This window comes from Pseudonaja textilis, chromosome 1, assembly GCF_049901715.1.
Source record: "Pseudonaja textilis isolate UNSWEBS1 chromosome 1, rPseTex1.2, whole genome shotgun sequence".
Taxonomy (NCBI): Eukaryota; Metazoa; Chordata; class Lepidosauria; order Squamata; family Elapidae; genus Pseudonaja; species Pseudonaja textilis.
The window spans coordinates 15575449-15592212 of record NC_141990.1 but is presented as its reverse complement, the minus strand read 5'-3'; the positions used below and the strand labels follow the sequence as shown (position 1 = coordinate 15592212).

Genomic DNA, 16764 nt, shown 5'->3' with positions numbered 1-16764 from the left:
TTGACCAGATATTTTATCTGCAATGCCCTCCATAAGGGGCATGTCCCAAAATCCATAATTAACATGCTGCCTGAGAGTTCTGAATCCTAAAGGCTCAGGACACAGATTGGAGAAGGATCTTCTCATCCATCCATGGCAGTCCAAGACCCAAGGCTACCTACAGCTCCAGGAGCACCTTCAAACCAGCCTTGCTGAAAATGAAAGGTGGGTTTCCTTGCAGGAAACACCCACAAACTGTAGTATGTGCTCATAAATGTATGTTTAAATTCAAATTTAAGAAAATGAAACGTAGGAATGCCCCCAAATCCTCCTGCAACACCTGTTTTGTATAATTGTCTTCATCCCAGAGGATACTTGGAGAACAAAAGGGCAATGCATATTCCCCCAATTTTTCACCTTCAGTACCCTGTAGGATAGAAAGGGCTGAGGAAGAAGGACTGACCCAAATTTATTCAGTGAATTTTCAGTGAGTGAAAATAGACTTGGACTTCCCCACTCTTGATCCAACATCTTCTCTGCTATACCGCTAGCTGGTTCTCTCAGAATACTCAATGAGAAGGAGCTACTAAACACGTGGCCTTTTCTTCCTTGGCAGATGAGGATGATGCAAACCGGCTGGGCGAGAAGGTGATTCTCCGAGAGCAAGTGAAAGAGCTGTTCAATGAAAAATACGGTGGGTTGCTCTATTTTGAGCGCGTAGGACTTGACCATCTTGTAGGGTTGGTTCCACAGCTGGAAATTCTGGGTCCAGGGTTCAGAGGCAAAGAAGAAGCAGATCTCTCAATCTGAATTTCTCGTTCCTTGATCCCCATCGTGGCTGGCTGGTCACTATGTCTCAGCTTCATGTGTTCCACAGGGCTCTTCTGAGACTTAGAACAGAATAGAATAACAGAGTTGGAAGGGAACTTGGAGGTCTTCTAGACCAACTCCCTCCTTAGGCAGGAAACCCCACACCACTTCAGACAAATGGTTATTCAACATCTTTTAAAAAACTTCCAGTGTTGGAGTATTTACAACTTCTTCGAGGCAAGTTGTTTCACTGATTAATTGTTTTAACTGTCAGGAAATTTCTCCTTAGTGCTAACCTAATGCAGAAGCTGCTGAAGACGAAAGCGATTAATATTGCCTTGAACTCTATGATTGATAGTCAGAGTACAAATCATATACATGAAGTCCTCATTTACCAACCATAATTAGGACAAGCAACTGTGTCGCTAAATGCTACAGCTGCTAAGCGAAAAGTTGCAAAAGCACACTGGACCTACCACATCACTTCCAATTTCCTCTATAAAACAAATCACGGTTGTTAAGCGAGACATCACGTGGCCCCGACTTGCAAGTCCACTTCCACATTCTCCATTCATTCTGCTGGTTGGAAGTCGATTGCATGACCATTGCAACAGCGCAAAGGCTGCAAAAGCGAGGATTGGCTGCAATGTTGGGTGTTGTTCAACCAGCTGTAGCTTCAAGCTTCAAACACGGCAGTCATTAAATGAGGACTACCTGTAAAGAACCGCATTTGGTTTGTTGTGGTTTGTTGTGTTCTATAAATACTCCTGGGGAGAAGATAGATGTAAATCTTTCATTCCTTCCAACACAATTCTTGTTGAAATTCTGTGACCTATTTTAGTGGGAGGTGCGGAGGGGGAGAAACTTCTCAAATCCCGTATTTTGACAATGTGCTTAACCAGCTCAGTTAAAAATCTAGTGGATGCTTTGGCACCATCAATTTAACCTTAATATTCCTACACTTGGGCAATGGTTATCTGAAACTTAGCATTTTGTGGAAACCCAGCCTATTCTGTTAGTTTAGGGTTCAGCGTACAGATAGTTCTTGACTTAAAACCATTTGTTTAGTGACCGTTCAAAGTTACTGGACTTTCTGGCTTTTTCTTTTTCCTTTGAAGACATTTCGCTTCTCATCCAAGAAGCTTCTTCAGAGCTGAAGAAACTTCTTGGCTGAGAAGCAAAATGTCTTCAAAGAAAAAGAAAAACCCAGAAAGTCATTTGCCTCTTCACAAAAGCATCTTTGGGACAACTGTGGATGACTGAGAATCTCCACAGACGTTTACGAATAAGATTGAGAAACAAGGTGGGCTTCCTCTGTTTTGTGATGGGATAGTGGAATTCTTTGTTTTTGTTTCAGGGGAAGCTTTAGGCCTGAACCGGCCTGTTCTGGTACCCTACAAACTGATCAGGGACACACCTGATGCCATCGAAGTGACCGGTTTGCCGGATGATATCCCGTTTCGGAATCCCAATACTTATGACATCCATCGGCTAGAGAAGATTCTGAAAGCACGTGACCGGATCCGGATGGCAATTACTAGCCAGCTCCAGTACGATTCCGTTCCCAGCCTTCCTTTTAATTTTATATTAATTTTATATTAATTTTTTAAATAATTGCAATAAGTTGCAATTGCAATTATTTCTATGCTGTTTTAATCCATCTGTAAAGCCACAGTGCCCTCTGCTGACATTAATATGTAATTACACAATTCATTGGATCAACCTCCCCCCAAATCAGAACCTTCCAAGATAGCAGTTTCTGGAATCCCACCAAAGAGAATTATGAGATTGCTGTGCCAAAATATTTTGCCAAAGGTTACATTAGCAAAAGTAAGAAATTTAATATTTAAATCTGCCATTGTACCAGCAGACCATTTATCTATCTAACCTGAGTAGCATAGTACAGAGCTACTATGCTTGGCAATTCATTCTTCAGAGATTGAACTGTGTTGTGGCTCACCAGCGGCTAGTGGAGCTGGCAGCAGAGTCGGACAGCGAGGTGGTTGGGGAGGAACATGGGCCAGTCCTGGAGGCTGAGGAAGGCTCAGATGAGGGCTCTGCGTCAGAGGCAGAGATGGGGCCGGGGTAGGCTGGCAGTCATCAGCTGCCTTCAGAGTCGGACAACAGTGAGGCAGGGGAGCAGCTGGAGCCGGTTCCCAGCCTGCGCATGCACAGAGCTGCCAAAAGAAAAAGAACAATTACAAACTAAGGGTTGACGTGGGAGTAAGGCCACAGGTGAACGGTGAACGGCCCCTCCCATAGGGATTAAAAGAGGAGCAAAAGGGGAGGGGGCTTTTGCAGGAAACAATTTGTTCTTTGCAGCAGTGTGAAGATCTGTCTATGCAGCACAGAGATTCCGTGCCAAGCCCTTCCTTGTCAGCACTGCATTTGAAAATATTTACTTGGCAGCTCTCCAGGCTAGATAAAGTCTAATTAGTCCCTTGAAAGCCTGTTTGCCAGGCTTTTGGCTGAATGTGAATGCAAGAAATTCACCTTCATTTAATAAAAGGGGTTTTGCCGGAACAAAAAGTCTGCTTAGTGCTTTTTGGGGAAGTCAAGGTCAGAACAATAACTCCCTTTTGTGACCTATCCAGGGATGCCCCCTGATTAGAATGGGAGGTCCCAAACTTCCCAGTTCATTCCAGCGTCCACTGATGAGATGCTGAAGCAGTGAAGTACCTTTTGATCACAAAGTGGATATTATGCCTTTCTTCCAAGATCCGCTTGAGTTTGGGGACCCCATAGGTACAGGGCCTCTTGAAGGGGATTTTGTCCGGAATTCCAATGATTTCTACTGCTTCTGGATCACAGGCAATTTTCCGGTACGGGACAGGGACCATGTGATCCAGCCCCAAGGCTTCAGCTGAACATGGTAGAACATAGAATCTTTAATATAAGAACAGGCAGAAGAATAAGAACATAAGACAAACCCCACTGGGTTAGACCAAAGGCCTCTACAATCCAGTCTCCCGTGTCACAAAATTGACCCCTCTGTTTCTCTGGAATGCCCTCAAATTGGACATCCACTTGTCCGTATTCCCCAGAGGCTGAAACCAAGAGATATGTTGGCTGTGTGCACTCAACATGGTTCAGTTGAAAACATAAGCATCTATACTTGCTTATTTTTTAATCTTGGTTAGTTCTTTATGGCTTAATGTACTGTAGAAATCCACTGCTTAATTTAATGATTCAATGATTTGGATATGCCCAGAAAATGAGATAATTCAGGTCAAGTATGTTATGCAAACCTGAATTGGCTGAATGTGAATGCAAAAAATCCAGCTTCGTTTAATGAAAGGGATTTTGCCGGAACAAAAAGTCTGCTTAGTGTTTTGGGGGAAGCTGAGATCAGAACAAGTTCTGCTTCCATCACCTGCTCCTTAAAGCTCTTTTCAGTTTCAAGATTGTGATCTGAATCCAGAACCATCCGCATATTACCAATGTTAGAACTCTCCCGGCTGAGCCAAGCTACCTAAATAGTGTCTCACACACAGAATCCTTGAGTTGGAAGGAACCATTCTGCCCACCCCGCATCTACCTTCTGCTTAATGCAACAATAAAATATCCCTGACATATCTTTAAAAGAGAATATTTGTAGCTCAGGGTCGACATGAGAGGTCCTTGGTACTCTCTCAGCTTGGTTGTTTTCTTGCAGATGTTTTATTACCCAAACTGTCCTAGCACTGATGATGTTACCTAGTTTAGGTAATGAAACATCTGCAGGAAAACAAGCAAGCTCAGTGACATATCTTTGTCTCGTCAATGCTTGAACCCATCTCCTCTGCAGGTCATAGATTCTGCTGTCAGTCTGCTCTTTCTGGATATTTAATGGTTAGATTTGCACAACATACTAGATTTGACTAACCGGTAGAAAACCCAGACATTACCATATTAAGGTGTTAAGCTGTAGTATGATTTATTAGTTTGGGATGCAGTACACTAATTGTATTTTCTTAACTTAGTTTAATTTCAAATGCATGACATTTTTAGAATCATTGGGTTTTTTGTTTTTTTTTTAGTAGTAGACATTCAGCCAACTTTTTTGGACAAGAGCTATATTTTTTGCAGCCACATGGTAGATGGGGCTAGGTTATCAATGAATAAACCTGAGTCAGGCTATTAGTAGTTCTCAATTTATAAACCACAATTGTGGCTGGGACTTTTGTCACTGAGCTAAGGAATCATTAAGCAAATCATCCTGGTTTTATGGATGTGGCCATTAAGAGAATCACATGGTCATTAAATAAATCTGGCTTCCCACATTGACTTTGTTTGTCAGAAGCCTCCTGGGAAAATTGTAAATAGTGATGATGTAAACCCAGGATATGGCATCTATCATAAAGAGATGCTGGTTGCCAAGCACTTGAATTCTGATCATAGTGGAGGTGCTGTGATAGACTTTTTTCAGCATTGTCATAATTTTGAATAGTTGTTAAACAAATGGTCATAGATTGAGGACTACCTGTAGGTAGGGGAAGCCCTTTTCTCTATGGTATCCTTTTGTTTCTCTTCTTGACTCCCTCCTCTGTGTCCTAACCAGTTGACAAAAAGGATGGGCACAAATCTCCTAGCAAAGATCTGAACTAATTCGCTGGCAAAAAAAATTTTTTTTTTGAAATCAATGCTGGAACTGAATGAAATTAAGCCTAGAGCTAATAATCATTAGACTAACCCTGATTTAGGAAAATGTTTCATACAAACTTCCAAACCTCCAGGCATTCCTATTTGTCATCTGGAACTTTAGTGTTAGCCAGTAACAGGTGGAGATATTTTTAAGAATTGTATCAACCTTAATTTCTAAATGCCATCTCGTTCATATCTTTCTTTTTCCATGCAGGCCGTTTGCAGACGTAGGTCCTGAGGCCAAACCACCAGGTAAGGTGAAAAATAAACACAGGAGATATTTTTTAAAATATATATATTTATTTTTAAAGAGAATTTGTCCCCCAGTTCATAACCATACATAAGGAGCTTTGGATTCCTTTTTAAACTATCCAAGATTGGACCACACTTCAGGAAGCTTTCAATGAGATATTTAAAGACCTGGGGGTTATTTGTAGAAGGGAGCCGCTCCGGTACCCTGGACGGGGCTAAGGGAGTGAAAATAACTGATTTCATTTCTGCAGCATCTCTAAAATCTGCTTAAAATGAGGGCGAATGATGTAAGGCTTGCATGTTCATAAGGCACCCATAATACCTTGACTTGATGCCCACTGTCTCTTGATTTTTTAAGAAAAAGAAACAGGGGAAAAAAAGATGGAAAGATAAGCCACATCTTGAATGATCTTTGCATTCTAATTGTGCGAACTCCCATGAGGTTTAATCTATTTTTAATGGGCATATATTGTGTTTATAGCATTTTCACTATACTCCTGAAATGATATACAGTTGTTCTGCATTAATGTCTAATTAATGTCTAAGGCAGATAACCCTTAGGAATGGAAGCATTTTGGATTTGAATTATTGTTCATAAATTGCTTAATTTGGAAGGAAAGCTGGGGGGGTGGGGAGTTTAAGACAAAAATGAATGTTTAACTCTTTCCTCTTTGAGGAAAGCTCCTCCTAATTTTTCCCGTCCCTAACGCTATTTTAGCCTCAGTGGGGAGGCTTAGTAAATGTAAGGATTTATAGGATAAAGTCCATTTTGGTCTAAACAAAACTGAATACAAGTAGACCCAGATTTGTATACAGTATGGATGTATCTAGCAGGAAAGAATTGACTTCCCTGTGGATGTCTGCTTTTTTCCTGTTTCTTTTGCTTTAAACTTAAATGTTATCTTTATAGCTGGCTTGACTTTGACAGCCCCTTAGATAGAGGACCGTTTTCTGGAAATCTGGACAAAATGCTGCTCCAATGTACACCATCTGCTTGGGAATAATTCTGATTAAATTACTGGCTTGCATCCAAGAGTAACAAGTCCTTCCTTTTGTGGATCTTTGCAGAAAGATTGAATTAGACAGCGGTTGCAAAATTTGCTAAGCTTAGTTAGCTTCAACCTTGGTTAGTTTTTTTTTCTTTTTGGCGAGTTATGTTTTTGCAGAAGCCCAGGTAATTCATGGTCTAATGTATTGTGCAAAAGCAGATTAAGCCAGTAACCAAGTTAAGTGCGTTATATGAACTCAGCCAGAGAGAAGGTAGTAGGTCATTGACAATTCAGTTCAACCAAGCTACTTAACTTGGTTATTGACCAAATCCATTTTCTAGATTTGCACAATCCATAACTGAGGCAATTGTCTTGAGCTTGTAGCAATATGGCAAGCCACAAAGAAACAAACCAGGCAGCCACAACTCCCTGCTCCAGGAAAAACGTCCTCTCAGGGCAGCTACTTGGCAGCATTCCCCATCCTCTTGCTTTCAGAAGCATTGGACTACAACTCCCATGAGCCCACAGGGTTAAGCTCCTCCTTCTGATATTATAGAGCTGAGTCTGCCACTATAAAAAGCCAGCCTCTGGCTGGCCCGCCCATCTTTTAGGTGAGGATACTTGACAGACGTAATGTGTCTCTGGAAGATAAACAAGAAATTAATTTCACACACCCCCAACCATCATAACCAGACATATAGGGTGGGGCTGGACTCGCTTGCAGCGTAGATAGAAAAGGCATTCTCGGGTAATTATACCAATGCCCATTCTCATCAACGCTGCTTTGAGAATCCAGGAATGGGACATACCAAACCTGCATGTCCATGGGAGGGCCAACGTCTGGTCCAGTCACTCCGACTGAGGAACCACCTGTTGAAGCGCTCTCCGACCAAACCAAATGTTAGGGGAGTGGGCGATGCCTAGCATCATCCTGGGGACAATTAGCATATGGGGCTGGGATGTCTGAGACACCTCCAGTCATTATGTGGTAGAAGCCAAAATGCCAGATGACCGTCTCCAAGTTACCATTCAGCTTTCATCCTCCCTGAGCCAAACGACTTGTGACTTTTGCAATTCCATGCATCCAGAAAGCACGGTAGCCTCATCTAGGTACTGTGTTTCTGCTCTGAGGAATGTATGGTTTGAAATAGAGGGGAGGGATGCTTAACTCCTGCTCTAGCCACTTTTCCATAACTAATGTTCTGGAGGCTTGTCCATTACATCGATGGAGAAGGTGTTAGAGGCAAAGAAGAAGAAGAATCATCCCAGTTAAAACTCTTGTTCTCCTTTGAATGCCACTAGAAAACAACAGCGTCGTTCCTAAACGGAAGCGGAAGAGGATCTCAGAAGGGAATTCTGTCTCTTCCTCCTCGTCCTCCTCATCCTCCTCCTCCTCGTCAAATCTAGAGTCCACCTCATCAACCAATCAGATCTCACTTGTGGTAAATATAATCACTGCAGCTTAGTTTTGAGGGAGGAAGGTCTGTGCTGGAATTAACTGTGTATTGTCTAAACCAGGAGTGTCAAACTCCATTTCATCGAGGGCCACATCAGTGTTGTGTTTGACCTGGGGGGGCAGGAGGGCATGGCCGGGGGGGTGTCTAGCTCAATATAACTCGTGTTGGGGGCACCTGTTGCGGCCCAAGCGCTCTGCCAGCAAAAATCGGCTCCCGAGCTCTGTTTTCGGCTGCAATGGCCTCCTGCAACCCTTTACCAGAGAAAACAGAGCTTGGGAGGGCTGACCTTCCCAAGCTTCATTTTTGCTGGCAGAGGCACTGCAGGGCCAGTCTTCCGCTTTTTCCGGGGCAGCCCTGCAGGCCAGACCCTTTGAGTTGGATACCCCTGGTCTAAACTATATGATTTCAGGCAGGGATTCATCTGCAGGATCCCATCTGGGTCAGACAACGGGGACCAGAGGTTTAGTCTTCCAAGTTTTCGGGCTCATGTTGGAGCCCATCCTCAGGGATCTTCTGGTGAGAGAGAAGTTCCCTGAGGATGGGCTCTAGCATGAGTCCAAAAGCTCAGAAGTTTAAACCTCTGATGCCAGTGACCAACCCAGACTGGGTCCGGCAACTTTATCCTGGGACACATATATTTGCCTTCCATTTCTGAGAGATTTTTCTGATAACACACTACCTCCTGCATGAAGAAAACTAGCACTTCAGTAAGAAGTTAAGGGCAAATATTTTCCTGAGACACTAACTTCCTGGCATACAGGATTCTTAGGAAAAGAGGTTATATCCTTCAGAGCTATGTCGAAGTACACAATAGGAAACAACTAAAATATAATAAGGTCGAGAACAAAAGCTAATGCAAAGAGAGACAGGAGAACATCCATCTCCATTTCACACAGAAAAGCTGACCAGACTGGCTGCTTCTTCTTACTTGGACATCGCTTGTGGAACGATGTCCTCCATCATAGAGATCGCTGGCTAGAGATGAATTTCTTTTGAGCTGATCTGATTTTGTTATTAAGAGGAACAAAACCCGAGGGCAAATTGAGGTTAAGTTCCCTCCTACTGTCTTCTCAGCTGTTTGCTTTTGCACGGGGAGAGAGAGTTAGTCACCCAACTAAAATAGGTACACCTAGCTCCCTCCAATTCTTGTTCAATATTCAGATATTCCCCTGTGAGCAGGTGCTGGTGTGGATGTAGACTTCAATCCAAGTGAGTGCTAGTTTGAAAAGCATATTCTGAGAGGCCCAAGGTGAGGGCCTCTGTGGTTGTATCTTCTTTGGCTACCAGAGAAGTAAAGTCTTACACCTAGGCAAGAAAAACCAAAAGTACATATATAGACTGGGTGAAACCAGGCTTAATAGCAGTGACTGTGAGAGGGATCTTGGAGTCCTAGTGGACAACCAGCTAAATATGAGCCAGCAGTGTGCAGTAGCAGCCAAAAAAGTCAATAAAATCCTAAGCTGCATTAACAGAGGAATTCAGTCAAGATCAAGTGAGGTACTAGAACCGCTCTATAAAGCCTTAGTGAGACCACACCTAAGTACTGCGTCCAGTTTTGATCACCTTACTATAAAAAAGGTGTTGAGACTCTAGAAAAAGTACAAAGAAGAGCAACCAGGATGATTAGGGGACTGGAGACTAAAACATGAGGAACGGTTATAGGAACTGGGCATGGCTGGTCTAGGGACGAGAAGGACCAGTGGAGACATGATAGTAGTCTTCCAGTATTTGAGGGGCTGCCACAGAGAGGAAGGGGTCAACCTATTTTCCAAGGTACCCGCTGTGCTGACTTTTATCGTCTCAGCTGATCAGCACAAAAGAGCATGTTGCTGCTCCTCAGCTGTGTTACTCCTCCGAAGTAACATAGCAGGTAAGGATTTTTGCATCGCTGTTCACATGCGCGCAGTGTGCGCCAGGCATACACACAGTGCACAATCACCCAAACGGTTGTTATCCTGGCAGCATCCCACCCCTGCCTACAAAGTCCCTTCCAATTCTGTTAATCTGTAATCAGAAGGCAGAGCTGTTCCTACCAGCTGGTGTTTTCTTTGGTGGGGTGTGGCTCCAGTAGGACGGCTGACCTTGCAGAAGGTATAGTCTACAAAACAAATATCCCTATAGTAGCTTCTGCTGCCTCTTATCGCAGCAATCCTTGTTTTTAACCTCTCTGCATGTTGGAGAACAGCAGCACTGCCAGTTCTGGCTGTCAGGCAAAGGCAGCGGTGTTGTCCAGCAAGTGAAAAGGTCAGGATGGGGATTCCCCCTCGTGAGAGGTGGCAAAGAAAGAGAGCAATGGCAGAGGAGGAGAAGAATCCTACCTCTCTGGAGGAGAGTGGAGGAGAACTTTATGTTTCTGCTTTGCTTACAAGGCAAAGGAACAGAGAGGTGTTTGTGGGGAAGGTAATAATAGCAGTAGCAACAGCACTTAGACTTATATACCACTTCACAGTGCTTCACAGCCCTCTAAGTGGTTTATAGAGTCAGCCTCTTGCCCCCCGACAATCTGGGTCCTCAGTTTACCAACCTCAGAAGGACGGAAGGCTGAGTCAACCTTGAGCCTGGTGAGATTTGAACTGCCAAATTGCAGGCAGCCGGCAGTGAGCAGAAGTTGCCTGCCTCACTGCACTCTAACCACTGCGCCACCGAGGCTCATAAAAAGCCAAGATGGCAACCATGATTGCAGCCAGTGCCCAGCTCATTTTTTTATATAGGTCGTCCTCGACTTATAACCACAATTGAGCCCAGAATTTATGTTGCTAAGGGGAAAATTTGTTAAGTGAGTATCTATGGAGATTCTCCATTGTTAAGTGAGTTTTGCCCCATTTTACGACTTTTCGTGCCACATTTGTTGAATGAATCACTGCAGTCACTGTACTAATCAAGTTAGTAACCTAGTTGTTAAGTGAATCTGGCTTCCCCACTGACATTGCTTGCCAGAACGTCGCAAAAGATGATAGGCATGACCCCAGGGTACTGCAACCGTTATAAAGCTGTACAAATTGCCAAGTAGTTGAATTTTGATCACATGATTATGAGGATGCTGGAAAGGTTGCAGTTGTGAAAAAGGGTCATAAGTCACTTTTTTCAGTGCTATTTTAACTTCGAACGGTCACTAAATGAACGGTTGTAAGTCAAGGACTAACTTTATACAGTTGCTAACTTGCCTTTTTTGACCACCTCCCTGTGGAAAATTCTGCAAAGCAGCTCAGCATCAAAACTTTAAACGCACATACTTACATTAAGAAATGTATGGATAGTAGAATTCTAGTATTTAGAGCAGAAAGCAAAACACAGCTGGATTTAGAAGACATCTGAAACTGGTGAGGTGGATATAGTTCTACAGATGTACATGACCTACGGTAGGATCAATGCCTGCTTATATTTGATGAGTTCCAATAGAACAAGTTAGATATTTCTCCCTGTTGATGAAGACAGGTAAAAACACCACTCAGGGTTACAAGAAACAGTGTAAAAATTAAAGAAACCATCCCTGAGTTTGGTGGTCCCTGAGGCCCAAAAGGTTGGCGACCCCTGCTTTAAGCGACCGGTAACACCCAAGGCTTCCTTAGATGTAGCTATGTGCAGAGTCTTCGCTCAAGGCAGAAGTTGCTCCATGTTGAATTGTTTACATTTCTTCCTCTGGATAGGCTGTTTGTAATGCCTTTTTCTTCTTGCTTTTCCCTGCAGCAATGGCCGATGTACATGTTGGACTATGGGGGTCTCAATGTTCAGATCCCAGGACCTATGAATTATTGAGACATCACCTTCTGCAGATGAACCTCAAACAAAAAGAAAGAACTGCTCGTGATGTGTATTTTGTTTTTGTACAAAGTGTATATTCCAATATGTAACAATGCCTTTTAGTTTTTCCAATGATTTTTACACTATATTCCTGCCACCAGGGCCTTTTTGAATAAAAAAAGAAAGGAAGTGTTGCCTTGCTCTGAAAAAAAAAATGTTTTAAAAGTTATTCCTCATCACGGTTGCATATTTCAACACATGTAAGAGTCAAGAGTTCAAGATCAAAATATAAATTGGTTATTTGCTAAGAACAAAGAAACAAGGTTTATCCAGCCAAATTGTTGATATATCAATGCTTATCCAACCAACTTATTGGTACAACTGTCCCGGATAAAGAAGGTGTTGTGACTGTGAACCTTATTCAGGGAAAAAACATATCCAAAGCAGCAAGGCCACTGGTGAGGCGGGGTTGAAAATGTAGGCTCTTTTTTGGATATTGAAGGAGTTTTTAAAATAATAAATAGGTGTATCCAACATATTGGAGGCACAATGCCTCTTTGTTTTTATATTCCTGAAAAACAATACCAAGTGGGGAAACTGTCTCCCCCTTAGTTCAGCCCAGTTTGTAAACGTTGGCAACTTTCAGATGTGTGGACTTCAACTCCCAGAATTCCCTAGCCAGCAGGGTTTGCTATGGAATTCTGGGAGTTGAAGTCCACGCATCTGAAAGTTGCCAACGTTTAAAAATATTTATCTAGCCTATATATGACCAATACCCTCTCTTCTCCTTTTCTGTCTTAGCCTCTTGCCACTTCCTCACTGGGCCTTTGTCCCATTGCTAACCATGGTAATATCAAATGATTCTGGAAGATTTGGATCTACTTATAGAATTCTGTATAGTCGACATTATATCAACAAATTTTTGGCTCTCGGTTTGGTTAGACAACAACAAGATTTTATTTTATTTACTTGTTTATTTAACTTACATGGCTCCCATCTTGCCTAGAGGCAACGGACAGATAAACATATACTCTTGAATTTGTCTTCTGGGACATTTACGTTTTCTTGGCAATAGTTCAGAACAGATTTCCATTGTCTTCTTCCAAGGGATGTTCTTTACTTTCCAGTCTAGGCCAAAAGCCTTGGAGTTTTTTTTAGTGAGCTGCCCTCCAAGGATTAAATATATCCAATCCTGCTTAGGTTTTCCCCCCCAAATCAGCTCAGTGCTGCTGTCCTCTGTTTTAGCTGTCCAACTGTCTCCTTTATTGATATTACTGGAAGGAATACTAGGAAGAAAACCAGTCAGTCAGAAACTACATGTGCGTTAAGAAAACAGGTAACTCCTTAACAGTGTATCACATCATTGGGTGTCTGTTGTTATTATGGATTAGCAGACCTTGGCAGTGATTAGGGAACACTGGGCAGTTTGTTAAAGCTATATTTGTTTAAACTCACTATCAACCCAGCCCTGTTCAGTTATAACTAAATGTATTGTGTGAACCTAGAAAAGGGAGTTGAGCAAGTTATAGGAAGGCAGCCCATTTAACTTCTTTGTAATTCTCCTTTATTTCTTTAAAGCAAAATGGTGTGGTCCATAAAAGGAAATCCAAATTAAACAGGTACAGGTAGTGACCTTAATTGGAACTGGAATGTCCTTCACTAAATGATAAATTTATAAAGTGTAACATGTTACCCCATCATTTTACAACCACAGTCACAGCAGTTCCATTGCTAATGATAAAAGTGAGGACTCCTTCGCAACTTTTTACTGGCTTCTAACAAGCAAAGTATGATGACCCGGGGCGTGGCACAAAGGCAACTCAGCCAGAGAATAAGTATGGATCCCTTTTTTAGCTCCAACTTTGTCCCCCATGTTCCGGTTACCTTCTGGTCTGGAGAAAACAACTCTCCCATGAACCTGCAGCAGCCTTTGGCTACAGATACTCCATGTTGTAAACAGAAAACTTTAAATTATAAATCCAACAAAGCAAAATAAGGTAAGAAATCCAGCAGGGCAATGGAGTTCCAGAAGTGAAGTAACATGGCAGCAAATCAAACCAGTTGGGAGGATGCCAGGAACTATGAAAACAGCAGCCAACATTAGATAAACTCAGCAATTGTTCCCGACAACTGCCCTTCCCATCTGCCTCTCCTTTAAACTCCATCCCCAAGTGTGCCTTGTGAAGGGAATCAGGGCCCTTTCCTCCCTCGTAAGCTACGCAACCCATGTTGCTCTCTTTTCCGTTTTTCCCTGTGTGCCCTAAGATGATGAGGGGATGGGCCTTGGTCTTTCTCTGAACCCCCTCTCCCTTGTTCTACCTCTCCCCCTGCTCTGCCCATCCTGACTCTGAAGGTGGGGGGGGTGTGACACAAAGTCAGTGGAAGCTGGCAGGAAGTTTCAAGTCCCAGGTGGCTTGCAAGAAGGCTAACAGGCAGGAACGTGGCTGCTGTCAGGAGAGAGGTACACGAGAGACTGGCAAGGCATGGTGTGAATGAAGCAGGCCTGAAGGTGTTTGTGAAAGTGTGCATTGGAGGGCAAAGCGTGGCAGGGCTGGGGGCAGTTGCTGCTGGTGAGGGAGAGCTTGCAGGGATGCAGGCAGCCCCAGGGCTGTTGTGCAGCAAAAAGCCCCAAAGCCGTGGGGTTTTCCCATAGGTGTGGCTGGGTTGGCAAGCCCGGCAGAGGGGAAACAGAGGAAGACAAAGAAAAGCAGCTATGGGGGCCTCTGGGAGGAGGATTGGTTTGAATTTTTGTTTGTGAGGTGAAGGACCTGGCAGGCGAGTCCACAGATCTTAAAAAGTTGCCAAGGTTGGATACCCTGGCTAAGCAAAGCAGGGAGGCTACATTCTGGAATCCTGACAGAAGTTCCCAAATGGTCTTTATAATTGTGATAGTTCAATTGGTATTATTCCATTCCCCCCACCCAGGAATTCTGGACTGTAACGGTGACCATTTTGAAATCACGAATGGTTTCAGTTAACTCTCAACCTTATGAAGAATTCTGAGATCTTGTTTCACAATTTTGTTACTGTACATGCTTAAAATTCTGTCACAGAATGTCAATAATTTTGAAAGGTGTTTTGGCTAAACAAGAGTTTTGAACCAATCAGCTCATTTCAAGAAGAGCCAAACAGTATGTTATGATTAGCTACATTGTAAATCTGTGTTTCACAACCTTTGCTATTTTAAGATATGTGGATTTCAACTCCAACCTCTTAAAATGGTGAAAGAAAGCACTGATTTACAATGAAGTTACATGACAAATGGCATCAGGCAAGACTCTAAATCTGGGATATGCAATATAGCACTATCCAAAACCACAGGAGGACAACAGATTTCCAGGCCTTGCTGTCAACAGTAAAAGTTTGCTAAGCTCACATTGACATGTCAATAGATTCCAACCTTTGCAGCAAGTCAAATAATTCCATTACAAAAAAAGATGCCCACAGAGTTTAATTTATTGACTGCAGTTAATACACAGGGTGCAAGTAGCTGAACATATTTGAAGCGCTGGAGTTTTCTCCAGACAAGCCATAATGCAGATCAAAATAAAAATCCATTTTTCCTGCACTGGATCAGCTCTGACTTTCTGGACACAGGGGACTATAGGAAAGCAGTACATATTGCAGTTTTGCTAAAAGGGAACTGAGCTATATCCAGGGTTGTATTGGGGGTGTGAATGTAAAAATATGTGAAGATTGTGGCTGAGACTATATGGTCTAAACTGGTATATCAGTAGATGATGTTAATGGTGTGTATAGTTTTCTTTAAATTAATTCTGAGATCTAGATTGCTCCATAGCACCAATTTAGGAAGAGAAAAAAGGACCAAAATGTCATTTCCCAAAAAATAATATACTATGATCTTAAGTGTCCATGACCATGACTATAATCACGGTAGGATGCTCAACGTAGATATGGCTGTTGATATAGGTCCAAAAACTATTTCTATGCAAAACCCTTTTCTTGCTTACCATTCTTGTTTCTGAAACTAATTTGGCAGTTGTGGTTAGGAGAGCCTTTGCACAACTTCATGTAGTGCGACAATGGTACCCTTTTCTGCATTGTGAGGCCATGTGCTCAGTCACTCACGTCCTGGTCATCTCCCACTTGGATTATTGCAACACGCTCTATATGGGATTATCCTTGAAAAGTATTTAGAAGGTACAATTGGTTCGGAATACAGTTCTGGGGGTTCCACATGTGTAAGCACTGTTAGACAAGCTGCACTGGGGACAGCAGAATAGAAGAGGAAGAACTGGAGAAGATAACAAAATTCAAAAACCTGCAAGTAGAAATAGAACAATTGTGGCAAAAGAAAGCAAAGGTAATACCAATAGCAATAGATGCCTCGGGTTCAATCTCAAAACAACTGGAGCACCACTTGAACACCATCAGCATTTACAAAATCACCATCACTCAAAGGCAGCTTTACTTTCAACAGTTTATATCCTACACCATCAAACATCTGCCTAACCCAGGTCTTCGGGAAGGACTGAATAGGTGGATAAAATGCTAAACCCAGTCTGGCTAATTGTGTGACCAATCATAATAATAATGTATTAAACTAGTATGGTGACTTCTGGGCAACTCATAGCAATCAAAGAAATGAATGTTGGCTTGGTGAACTTTGTGCCAGTGACCCTCTTTCAGACCAATCCACCTCCCAGCTTGTAGTGGGAAAAATAGGAGGAAATAGTACATACATATTTTGCCACCTTGAGTTATTTTTAAAAATAAATGACAATAAAACAAATAAAAGATAAAAAGTTGTGACAGACCAGATAGAATGAAGTCAGCGGTCTCGGTAACAGTTCTGATTTCCCAGTCTAATATACTTTTAAGTTTTACAAGGTTGCTGAGCTTAGGTCAACCCCCGCATGAAATTAAAAGGCAAATTCAGTCAGCAGATTGGT

General features: G+C 42.5%; 1 protein-coding gene and 1 long non-coding RNA gene across 7 annotated transcripts in view; one reads left to right on the top strand and one right to left on the bottom strand.

The window, feature by feature from the left end:
- The window catches only part of GTF2IRD1 (GTF2I repeat domain containing 1), a 151331-nt gene extending 139242 nt beyond the window's left edge, over positions 1 to 12089 (top strand). For 2 of the 5 annotated variants that reach the window (XM_026708620.2, XM_087926444.1), the window contains 5 exons: positions 596 to 673; positions 2147 to 2339; positions 5627 to 5664; positions 7956 to 8095; positions 11798 to 12085. In XM_026708620.2, coding sequence (XP_026564405.1) covers positions 596 to 673; positions 2147 to 2339; positions 5627 to 5664; positions 7956 to 8095; positions 11798 to 11866 — 518 coding nt within the window. In that variant the 3' untranslated portion in view covers positions 11867 to 12085. Of the gene's footprint in view, positions 1 to 595; positions 674 to 2146; positions 2340 to 5626; positions 5665 to 7955; positions 8096 to 11797 lie in introns of all 5 variants that reach the window. The other 3 variants (XM_087926457.1, XM_087926462.1, XM_026708622.2) reach the window with 2 other exon arrangements.
- On the bottom strand, positions 671 to 10527 carry LOC148127503 (uncharacterized). Of its 2 annotated transcripts, XR_015742134.1 has the most exons (4): positions 10144 to 10355; positions 3469 to 3652; positions 2678 to 2966; positions 671 to 869 (listed from the first exon to the last, which is right to left on the bottom strand). It is a non-coding gene; the product is annotated as an uncharacterized LOC148127503 (long non-coding RNA). The 2 variants fall into 2 exon arrangements; XR_015742133.1 differs by lacking the exon at positions 671 to 869 and having other exon boundaries at positions 2419 to 2966; positions 10144 to 10527.
- Positions 12090 to 16764: the final 4675 nt, after the last annotated feature.